At 67.8% G+C, this 11,016-nt stretch overlaps 1 protein-coding gene across 5 annotated transcripts in view; it reads left to right on the forward strand.

Moving 5' to 3' along the window:
* The window catches only part of KCNT1 (potassium sodium-activated channel subfamily T member 1), a 66,894-nt gene extending 59,989 nt beyond the window's left edge, over positions 1-6,905 (forward strand). For 3 of the 5 annotated variants that reach the window (XM_057548917.1, XM_057548916.1, XM_057548915.1), the window contains 7 exons: positions 276-359; positions 462-587; positions 922-942; positions 1,711-2,038; positions 3,413-3,475; positions 6,031-6,115; positions 6,220-6,905. In XM_057548917.1, coding sequence (XP_057404900.1) covers positions 276-359; positions 462-587; positions 922-942; positions 1,711-2,038; positions 3,413-3,475; positions 6,031-6,115; positions 6,220-6,340 — 828 coding nt within the window. In that variant the 3' untranslated portion in view covers positions 6,341-6,905. The remainder of the gene's footprint in view (positions 1-275; positions 360-461; positions 588-921; positions 943-1,710; positions 2,039-3,412; positions 3,476-6,030; positions 6,116-6,219) is intronic. The other 2 variants (XM_057548914.1, XM_057548918.1) reach the window with 2 other exon arrangements.
* Positions 6,906-11,016: the final 4,111 nt, after the last annotated feature.

An 11,016-nucleotide genomic window follows, 5' to 3' on the forward strand; every position in this document is an offset into this window, starting at 1 on the left:
TGCCGGGGAGCAGCAGGGGTTCACCCGAGTGTCCCCTGTCCTTTCCTCCCAGGAGAGCGCTGCCCTGGGGTCGGCTCCCGGCAGCCTCTGGGTTTCTGATCCCTTTTGACCTAGTGCACTCGGCCTAGTGAGCGACCACGGCCAGGAAAGGCCGCCCAGCTCTGTCTGCTGGGCGCACCGCATGGGAGGCTGTGGGTGCCCGGCGGGTGTGTCCAGGGGATGTGGAGGCAGATCTGCCCGCACCGCCCGGCCTCACTGCGGCCCCTCCTCTCCAGTCCTTCGTGAAGGACTACATGATCCCCATCACCAGGCTGCTCCTGGGGCTGGACACCACGCCGGGCTCGGGCTACCTCTGTGCCGTAAGTGCCTGGGCCAGGCGGGCGGGGCGGGCGGGCGGGCGGGCCCTGCTGGGGAGGGTCCTCCCGCCCGAGGCCGGCCCAGCCCAGGCTCCCTTGTTCCAGATGAAGGTCACAGAGGACGACCTGTGGATCCGCACCTACGGCCGCCTCTTCCAGAAGCTGTGCTCCTCCAGCGCCGAGATCCCCATCGGCATCTACAGGACCGAGTGCCACGTCTTCTCCTCGGAGGTGCGGGGAAGGGGAGGAGCAGGGCTCCCCGAGGCGGCCCCGTTTCTCTGTGACTCGGGCCACCCCGTTTCTAGTTGGGGGATCTGGGCCTTTGCTGTCAGGCCCTTTTGGGGTCAGGCCCTCATACCTCCGTACGTGGGCATCCCCTGGGTGGCTGTGACCCCGCCCCCGTGGGGGAGGGGAGGCTCGAGAGCACTGTGGGGCCCCTGTGCCGCCCGCTGGAACTGCAGAGGGTGGCCTGCCCACGGGTCCCGAGTCCACGAGGGCTCAGGCAGCCTTGGGGGTCAGGGCAGGAGCCCCACAGGTACCCAGGCTGCCCTGGTTTCCTTTGCAGCCTCACAACCTCAGGGCCCAGGTGAGTGGTCCCTTCAGGCCCACAGGGGTGCACTTAACACGCACGCGTCCCGCCTGGCAGGGGCGCAGGGCCCTGGGCTCTGGGTGAGAGGTCAGGGAGCAAGGCCCCAGGACGCGCCAGCCAAGGTGCAGCTCAGAGAGGGCTCCGGGCATCACCCCAGCCCCCATACAGGCGGGGAAACTGAGGCCCAGGACGGGAAGCCCGGGCTCCCCCAGCCCCCATGACATCTGCTTTTCGCGCCACGGCCCCTGTCCTGGCGGGTACCCCTTCCTCCCCGCTGTCCATCCCAACCTCCACACCCCCAGAGCCCCACACCCCGACTGAGCCACGCAAGGCCCTGGCACTTCCCAGCCCACCATGCGCCCCGCCCCCGCTCTCTCCTGCCCCCCAAGATGAGGAAACCGAGTAGCACAAAGGAGGTGCCCCCGCCCCCATGGCAAAGTCAGGACATGCAGGGCCCGGAGAGGTGAGGGAGGTGCCCCCTCTCCCCAGCAAGTCAGAGACAGACCTAGAGCCAGCAGCTTGGACGGCTGAGCGGTTTGGGGCTCTGGCCCGGCACCCCCTCCCCAGCTGCAGAGGCTGAGGTGCCCCCAGGGGCTGTGACCACCCTCCTCCCTGTCACCCCAGCTGCTCCGTGGGTCACCCCATCCTCTGCCCGGCACCCCTCCCGACCCGTCCCGTCCCCTCCCCTCCCCCGTCCCCTATTCCCCGCCCCCAGTCCCCGGGTCCCCCTCCTCTCCTGGGCCCTCACCCCTCCTCCCCGGCCAGTCCCAGGTCTCGGTGAGCATGGGGGACCGCGAGGACGCCCGGGAGCCGAAGGGGCCCTGGGGCTCACGGGCAGGCACGGGCGGCGGCGGCGGCGCCCATGGCCGGCACGCGGTGGGCGGCGACTCGGCGGAGCCCCCGCTCCTGCGGCGCAAGAGCCTGCCGTGGGCGCGGAGGCTGAGCCGCAAGGGCGCCGGGCACACGGGGAAGGCGGCGGCCGAGTGGATCAGCCAGCAGCGGCTCAGCCTGTACCAGCGATCCGAGCGGCAGGAGCTCTCCGAGCTGGTCAAGAACCGCATGAAGCACCTGGGGCTGCCCACCACCGGCTACGGTAAGGCCGGCAGGGCCGTCTGTCTGTCCGCCTTCCTGGCTGCGCTCTGCCCGCCAGGGCACCTGCCCCGCGGCCCGTCGGAGCTCCCCGTGTGGAGCTTCCCCATGAGGAAGGGCTCACTCCTCCGCTCTGGGGCCTCAGTTTCCCCATCTGTAAAATAAAGGCCCAGGCCGGCTGAGCCTAGCAGGCAGCTCTCCTGCAGGAGGCAGCTTGGGGTGGGGAGGGCTGGGTTGGGCTCCCCGAAAGCCAAGGGCACAGGCCTCGGTCGGGGACAGACTGGCCACCTGCAGCCGGTCCTGCTGGGGTCAGAAACACAGGGGCCCGCTGCGTACCGTGAGAACAAGAACAGGGTGTGGCAGGGAGACCCCAGAGCCCCCGGCCACCCCTCCCCTTGCCCTCCCAGCATCTGGAGCTCGGGGTTACGGGGGCAGATCTGGGGGCCGCCGGTCGAATGGCCGAGCACCAAAACACTCCTCCCGGGCCACGGGGGCCCCACCGTTGCTCCTGGCGCACGGCCACCCCATCCCTGCGACTTCAGGGCGACACCGCCAGGGCGTTTGTCTTCATCGGTAGATTTTCTCCATAGCTTGTTTTGGGGAGAAGTTTGTGACATGACCATGAACAGGCCGGGGGTACCCTGGCTGGACCAGAGGAGAGAAGCCCGTCCCCTCCCCTCACTTCAGAGTTGCTGCCTCCGTTGATGGGGCCGAAAGGGGCCCAAGCCCCCCACCGCCGCCCGGCCTGGTGAAGGCTCTGGCCTCCGCTGGGTTCCGTCTCGGGGACTCTGCCCACTTCCCAGGCCTGGCTCTGTCCCCGGGCGCCCACCTCCTGGGTCAGGGGCCCCTGAGTCCCCTCCAAGTGGGATGAGGCAGCTCGGGCTTCACCCAGGAGCTGCCCAAGGGTCACCTGGGCCTGGCCGTCTGCTGGGTCCGAGGTGGACGGCCGCCCAAGAGAGCTGCCCAGCCCCTCCGGCCACACCCCAGCCGCACGATTTACCTTTGTCCCCTCTCGGTGTCCCTTCCCCAGGAGGGTGCTGTCACCCCCCTTCCGGGTGGCACACTGACTGCCGAGGCTCCGAGCGGGGTGTCCCGTGTTCACGGCCCCTTGTTGCGCACTGGCAGGGACTCCAGCCCGGCTGAGCCCCAGAGCGGGCGCCCCTGGGTGGGCACTCGGCGCTCCCCTGGGCCTCCTCGCCCCCCGCCCCCCCACCAGAGCCTGGCAGATGAGGGGCCGACTTCTGTTCAGGGACAGACGGGCCTCCTGCCTTGCAGCCGCCCCCTGCCCCCCTCCCTGCTGTGCGGCCACCTCCTCTGCGCTGCTTGCTGACCTGTCTCTCTCTGTTTCTGTCTGTCCCTCTTCCTGTGTGTTCCGTAGAGGATGTAGCAAATTTAACAGCCAGTGATGTCATGAATCGGGTAAACCTGGGATATTTGCAAGGTAATTCTGCTCCGGTGGCCGGAGTCTGGCAGAGGGGCAGTCCAACCCTTCGCCGACGGTCCACCTGGTGGCTGCCCGCCCCGGCCAGGCAGGCAGACAGGACAAGACACGAGAGAGGGTCCCTGCAGGCAGGGGCCCACGAGCTCCCAGGCCGCCCCACCGCAGGGACCTTAACCTTCCTCCTTCATTTGCTGACTTCGGTACTGACCCTAGTACCCCAGTCCTTCTGCCCCGTCTGTTGTCTGAGATAAGCCCAGCCCTGAGCATGCAGGTGGCCGTTGGCCTGCAGCCAGCCCCTGGGAGCCCACCCAGCTCTCGGGAAGCACCCAGATGGAGGGTCCCAGGCCAGGGTGCCCGTGCCCCTGCGTGGTGGAGCACGGTGAGGCCTGGGCTGGCGCCTGGGGCCCTGGGGTCTGCTGCGCCCTGAGCCTTTGGAGGGCCACCCAAGCCCGGTGGATGGTTGACCTCCACGCCCCCGCTGGGGCTTCGAGAGGGGGTTCCCTCTCCAGTTGAGGCAAAGCCCGTTTGTACCCCATTCTCATCCGGAGGCTCAGGTGCTGCGTGGGCCCCCTGTGTCTTCCAAGAAGACACCCCACGGCCCCCAGACCCCAGCAGAGGTCAGAGCAGAGTCCAGGCCCCGGGCCTCACTGCCGAGGCCCCTTCGCTCCCTGGGGGTTCCTCCCGAGCCAGGGAAGCTCAGAGCCCGCACGCCCCGGCCCCCTGGGGTTAGGGGTGACCCCAGTGCACGGAGGAGAGTGAGGCTGTGGTCAGGGTGGGGCTCCAGAGGAGCGCGTGGACGCCCAGGGCCGGGCCGGGCGTCTGGTCTGCGGGCTGAAGGAGGTGGGCCCGCACGGAGGCTTGCGGTGCCAGGTAGGGGGTGCGAGGGGGAGCGCAGCAGCACTGCCCTTGGTCACTGGCCAGGAGTGCCATCGCCAGCCCCCGGCCGCACGCCGGGCCCTCACCAGAGCACAGCAGGCACGGCGAGGCCGCCCCGTCCCAGGGAAGTCGGGGTCTGGGCCTCGCGACCGAGCACACCCAGCCCCGGGCGCCACAGCCGGGCCCCCGTAAGCACGGAGCTGGGCCTGCCTCGGGCCGGGAACGCCCGTGATCTGCGCCCCCCGGGGGAGAAGCAGGGTCCAGGCCGGAGGGGAGGGCCCAGCGAGGCAGGCGCGGCTCCCCCTCTCCCCGGCCGCACAGAGGGGACCGGCCCGGCACCGGCCTCTCCGTTTCCTTGTTCTGACCGTGCGCCTGTCCCCGTGGAGCCGCCCTGGCTGTGGTCAGGGGTGCGGGGTCCCTGAGAGCCTTCGGGAGCCTCCCCGCTCCCACCTGCGCCACTCGCTGCCCCCACCGCCCGGCTCCGTGCTGCCCACCCTGGAGGCACGCGGCCTCCAGCGTGAGCCAACTTGGCTCGTGACCCCGCGCGGGGGGGCGGGCGAGGGGGTCAGGCTGTCCCCTTCCCGGGTGTGGACGCGAGGTTGGCACCAGCTGATGCCCGTCAAGGGTCTGCGCAAGCCCGTCAGCTCCCGGGTCCCAGCCTGTGCCCCGACCTGTCCCCAGGAAGCACGCCGCGCTCCGCCTGCCGCCGTGCGGGTCCCGAATGCACCGCCAGATGTGGCCCTGAACTCATCAGTTCAGAGGAGCGAGCTGTAGCCCCCTGCCCAGCTAGTCAGCGGGCAGCTGCCCCAGCTTCGCAGAGAATCCCGCCCCTCAGTGGACCGAACGGGAGGGACGGTGCCGAGAGAAGGGAACGGGAGGGGCTGGGGGCAGAGGCCACCCAGGGCCCGATCCCTCTGGAGGGCCGTCCCCTTGATGCCCGGTCCTGGGTCAGGAGGCACCTTTAGGCATCACCAGATGGGTAAACTGAGGCCGCCATTCGTTTCCTGCCAGTGAGCTTGGGGTCACTGCCAGACAGTGGCCAGCCCTGTCCCTGTATCTGGCCGGAGAGGCACCTGTGAGGTGAGCAGGGTTCCTCCAGAATCCACAGCCACCCTGTGCGCGGGATACCAGGCTGTCTCTATGACGGGCAGCTCGGACCCCGTGTGTGCCCAAGGGCCCCTCTGGAAGACTGAGCTGGGCGGACCCTGGGCTGGTGCCCCGGGAGCAGGTCTTGGGAAAGAGAGGCCAAGTTCAAAGTGGAGGGTTGAGGAGGGGGTCAGGGGTGGCCTGTATGGGGCGGGGATGCAGGGCGCTGGGGGGCGGGGGAGGGAGTGAGTCTGAGGGCTGCACTAGGTGTGAGTGCAGGTGTGTGGGTGTGTGCACACGTGTCGGTGTGCGTAGGTGTGCTCCGTGTTCAGGGTCAGCGCATCCTAAGATGCTGATGAGTCAGCGCCCGCTGCCCTCGTGGCCGCCCCCATGCCCGTGCGCGCGGGGGCCGAGGCCAGCGTTGGTCAGGGAGGACCGGCCCCGCTGGGCTCGCCAGGACGAGGGCTCAGGCAGGACGGCTGAAGGGCCGGGAGGGTTCTGCAGCTGGACCAGAGCCGCCAGCTCCTCGGGGCCCCCCAGAGCGGAGGTGGGGGGGGGCTGAGAGGTGACCGCACTGGGCCCTGTCTCCGCAGATGAGATGAACGACCACCAGAACACCCTGTCCTATGTGCTCATCAACCCCCCACCGGACACGCGGCTGGAGCCCAACGACATCGTGTGAGTACCGGGTCCCCGGGCAAGTGCACACACCTGCCCATCTGACGCGTGGGCGTCCAGCCCAGGCGCAGGGCGACATCAGGGACCTCCCACCCTCCCCGCAGGTATCTCATCCGCTCCGACCCCCTGGCCCACGTGGCCAGCAGCTCCCGGAGCCGGAAGAGCAGCTGCGGCAACAAGCTGGCTTCCTGCAGCCCCGAGACGCGGGACGAGACGCAGTTCTGAGCACTGTGTGGAGCCCTCCGGGCTGACCTCGTCCTGCCAGGGTCCGTGAGCCGCGTGATGCATGAGCGCAGGGCCCCGACACCCGCCTGCCGCCCAGCCCAGAGCTGCTCCCGGGACTGGACCCGGTGAGGGCCGAGGCTGCCCCGAGCACTGCCAGACGCTGGTGGGAAGCCTTTTTAACCTGTTTTTACAAATCTATACAATCCCTGGCTCTTTGCACAAACGCACCGCAACTCGTGACCGGGTCTGGCCGCAGTGCAGCGACAGGAGCTGGGCCGGACCGCAGAGGCCCGGGCCGGGGGCTCACACCGGAGCAGGAGAGCACACTGCAGCCCCTGAACTGCCCGTTTCCACGGCCACGGCTGGTATTGATTCCTGGGCCTTGCCCAGCGCTCTCAGCCAAGCCACGGGGCTGTGGGCCACCCTTGTCTGCCCTGTGGGTCCCCTGTGGTCTCACTTGTGAGGGTCTGGCCCAGAGTCGGGCCGCTGAGGCAGGCAAGCGAAGGGAGCCTTTTCAAGAAGGAAATGGAAAGCAAGAGGGCCTGCAGCGCAGCCGAGCCCCTGGCAGGGGCAGGGCGGGCTCTGGAGAGGTGCTGGCAGCCTGGGCTCGTTAGGAGGGAGGCGGGGCTGCTGTGAGACCCCACAGCGGCCCTGCGAGTCACCAGGGCTCCCGCGGCCCTTGACTTTGTGGAAGAGAAATCAGATGACGGCCTTTTCCCCTGTTTTTACGCTGAACTTTCGCAGCCGCGCCATCTGACCTCCTTTTAACACCAGACCTGAAGCACAATTCAGCTGCTGGGCTACTGGCCCAGGCCTCGGCGAGGGAGATTTCTCCTTATGAGGGAGGCACTCGGGGCACCACCGCGGTTCCTGTGTGACTGTTTCTGACAGGTTTTGCACGCTCAGTGCTGGAAACTTCTATTAAATGGATGCATCCTGCAGACAAGAGGATTGCTCGTGAGGCCTCCCCTCTGTGGCTTCAAGCTCTGGGCCTGGGTCTGCCCCGGCCACCCAGTTTCAAGGGTTAGAAACACTTGCTCTGGTCCCCAGCCCACCGGACCCCACAGGGAAGCCCCTACCCCAAGGAGATGCTGCTGGCCCGAGCCTTCTCTAAAAGCAGGAAGCAACTCAGGTGGCGGCGGGGACGGGGTCCCGGAGCGCTCCCTGGCGAGCTGCCCGGCCCTGGAGCCCGGCCGTGCCCAGGAGGGGTGTGTGCCCCTCGCCAGCACAAGGCAGCCGGGTCTGTCTTGGGGTGGGGCTCCGCTCCCACAGAGCACTCCCAGAGGCTGGCGGAGGAGGAGCCATCGCAGCCCCCCGGGGCGGGGGCGGGACCACACAGCTGCTGGAGGGGCCTGCCCTGAGGGAGGGACACGCGTGCGGCTCCTCTCCCCCACGCTGGCCGCCCGGGACGCTCCCTCCCGCCCAGAGAGCGTCTACGTGCCCGGGGGATGGTGCGGGCTGTGGGTGGTCAGGAAGGGCACTGACCGGGCTTGGGAGACCCCAGGGCCCTTGATTGAGCGACAGGCCGCCAACGTGGGCGAGGGTGGCCTCTGGGGCCAGGGCCCGTCCCAGCGGGGTCCGTGGCTCCCGGGGTCCTGCCAGCGAGCATCCTCTCCTGCACCCGCCACCTCTCCTGGCACCCATGCTCCAACTCCCCGAGGGGAGGGGACCCTGCTTGGCCGCTGGACCGGGGGCTCCAACCAGGTGGGGCTGCAGCCCCTGGAACCCCACACGGGGAAGATGGCATCCGACACGGATCCTCGGGGGTTGCCTGACTTGAGTGTGGGGTGCACAGGACAGGCGGTGAGAAGTGGGGTTCATCTCCAGACCGGGATGCACACTCACACCCACCGCCAAGTGCAGACAGAGGGCCCCGCGGAGGCTGGAGACCTGCATCCAGGCGCCCTGACCGGGCGAGTGGAGAACATTTCTCAATGTTTTGCCAAGTTTTTCAAACATAACACAATCAGAGAAAAACCTCTGGTTTTTTAATTCCCATAGAAAGCTGGTCAAAACAGTAACGCCAGCAGCGTGCTGGCCATTCCGGCTGGTCAGGGGCGCAGGGCCTGGGAACACCGGCTTAAGGTGCCCCCTCGCCCCACCCCGGAACCGAGCGTTCACAGGCAGACGGGCAGCAGGTGCGAGTGGGCGCCCGACTCGGGGCAGCCACCCAGAGTCTCACAAAGCGCGACTGGCATCTGGGGGACGGAAGGAGGTGGGAGCACAGCAGATGCTTACTGAAGCCAGAGGAGGCAGGACAAGGGAGGGAGGGACAAAGGACAGGGCGTGCACGGCACAGCCCTCCGCCCACGTCCACCCGTCAAGAGAGGAAGGGGGCCCCGCCTCGGGACGGCGCCGCCCCACCCCGTGCCCCGCGGAGGCGTGTTCAGCCTCCGCGGGACCACAAGGCGGGCACCCCACGACGCTCTCGGACCTCATCTCGACCCCGGTCCACACCCAGTGGTCTCAGAGGTGCCTCTTCCTTTTGGGGGCAGCTGTGCGCCCTGATGGGTGGGTCTCAGAAGAGTCGCAGCATTTTCCTGTGAGACTGGCAAGCTACGGCTTCCTGCGTCCCGGGCAGGGCCGCGTCCCGGGGTCCCCCGACAGGCGTGCAGGCTGGGGTCTGCCCTCCAGGATGGGGTCTGCTGTCCAGGACCTTAGTCCGCCCGCCCTGAAGGCAGCCCCGCCCACCTGGGGCTTGGGGGGCTCGGATGGGGCCTCCAGGGGCAGGGGCTGGGGGAGCACCCCTGGCATTCCAGGCCCCCAGGGGCAGCCAGACGGCCAGAGCCACCTTCGTCCTCAGTGATATCAGCAGGAGCTTGGGGGCCTAGCAGGGTGGTCTCGGGGAACTCAGGGATGCCCAGAGCAGGCCCTCCAGGCGGGACTGTCCAAGACAGTCTGCAGCACGTCCCATGGCCCTGGTCACAGAGCGCAGAGCTGGGAATGACCATTAGCTCCTCCATGCCCCGGGCACCCTGCATGGGCACCTCCAGGTACCCTCAAGGGCCTGCCTGGGGGGGCGGGGGGGCACATGGCACTGACCCACACCCTCTGCAGCAGGGGGACCTCCTGGCCCCCAGCCTGGCATGTCACTGCAGGCTCCACGAGGCCCGCTGGACCTGGAAGTGTGGGCCAGGCTTGGCTGCACCTTCCTCTCTCCAGGGAGACACCCTTCCTGGCGGCCCGGCCTCCATCAGGGACCTGACTGTGGCTGTGAGTTCCCAGCAGGCCCGAGGCCCCGCCTGTCAAGGCCAGACAGCTTCTCCCCCAGGTCCTGAACTCAGGCCGCTGCCTGGGAGATGGAGAAGCAGCGGACCATCCGTCCTTCAGGGAGGGGCCTCAGCCAGGACTCTGCCTCGCCCTCCTCGTGGGCAGCTGGGCAGCCTCGGGGCCGGGCAGCCAGGAGGTGGAGGTTCAGGGGCACGAGGTTTGCACTGGGGACGCGGTGTGAGCATGTGGAATGGGGGGGCAGTGCAGGGAGCCCGTGTCCACCCCTGAGGGTCTCGTCATGGCACTCCAAGACCCCTGCCTGGGCTGGCTGTGGGGTCCCTGTCACCCCAGGGCCTGTCCCCTCTCACGGGGACTTGGGCAGCAGGTGCAGCATCACGCCGTGGGCTGAGACCTGCCTCCCCGCCATCCCCAGGCAGGCTTGGGGCTCTGAGGCCGCAGACCGTACCCGGTCCCACTGTGGGCCCCACCAGGGAGGGGACCCTCAGGCTTGAGTCTCATCCTTTAGGAGATTGTGGTACGGGGGGCGAGGGGTGCGAGATGAGTCTTGGATAGAAAAAGCACCTCTACCCAGGGCTACTCCACACCAGCCTCCCCCAAGTTCCGCGTGACTGAGGCCCAAGTTAACAACGCGGGCTCACAGCGGACCTCCACCCTGGCCCTCGTCACCTGCAGGGAGACCCCCCCGGCCCCTGCAGGTCCCTTCTCTGGCTGGGACCCCTGTCACCTCAGAGCGGCTCCTCGTCAGGGGGGAGGGTCCTGGAAGGTGTTCAGGGAACCTGGCCCCGAGGCGGGAGTCCTCGAAGCCAAGCACCACACCTCCAGGGTCCCTCTGGGGTCGTGCCGGGGAGGACAGCTCAGCCAGGCCGCCTTCCTGCTGCCCCGCACCGTCCCAGGGACCCGGGCCACAGCCCCTGGGACGTCAGGGGCTCCACACTCGCTCTGGGCATCTGCCACAGCCCCTCCTCCTGACCATCTCGGGGCCGGCCCTTCAGGCCAGCAGCTCCAAGAGTCCGGACGGAGGGGGGCCATGGGGAGCTCAATGCCCACCTTGGCTCTGAGGCAATCCCTGTGGCTGCTTCCCGGCTGCCCTACTGCACAGCGGGGTTCAGGGGTCTTCCCAGGGGAACTTCTTCCTCAGGGCCTCCCCCAAGAGCTGGTGCTGAGCCTGGGTCCTCACTGAGGCTGGACGGGGAACCAAATAAGTCTTTAGAAACGCTGCTTATCACAACACCAAAAAGAGAGTGAAGAAGTGCTGAACGGGTAAGATAACATACAGAAGATAACATAAATATGTTTCAAAAACTTATCTTCTGTACATTGTTTAGAAAAAGACAGACGACCCAGCAGGAAAATAGGCAAACAACTTCAAGAGACATTTCACAAAAGAAGAAAATCAAAAAGACCAACAAAGAGATGGAAATATGCTCTACTCATCTGTAACCAGG

The sequence above is a fragment of the Balaenoptera acutorostrata genome, chromosome 6, assembly GCF_949987535.1.
Source record: "Balaenoptera acutorostrata chromosome 6, mBalAcu1.1, whole genome shotgun sequence".
In the NCBI taxonomy this organism is placed as follows: domain Eukaryota; kingdom Metazoa; phylum Chordata; class Mammalia; order Artiodactyla; family Balaenopteridae; genus Balaenoptera; species Balaenoptera acutorostrata.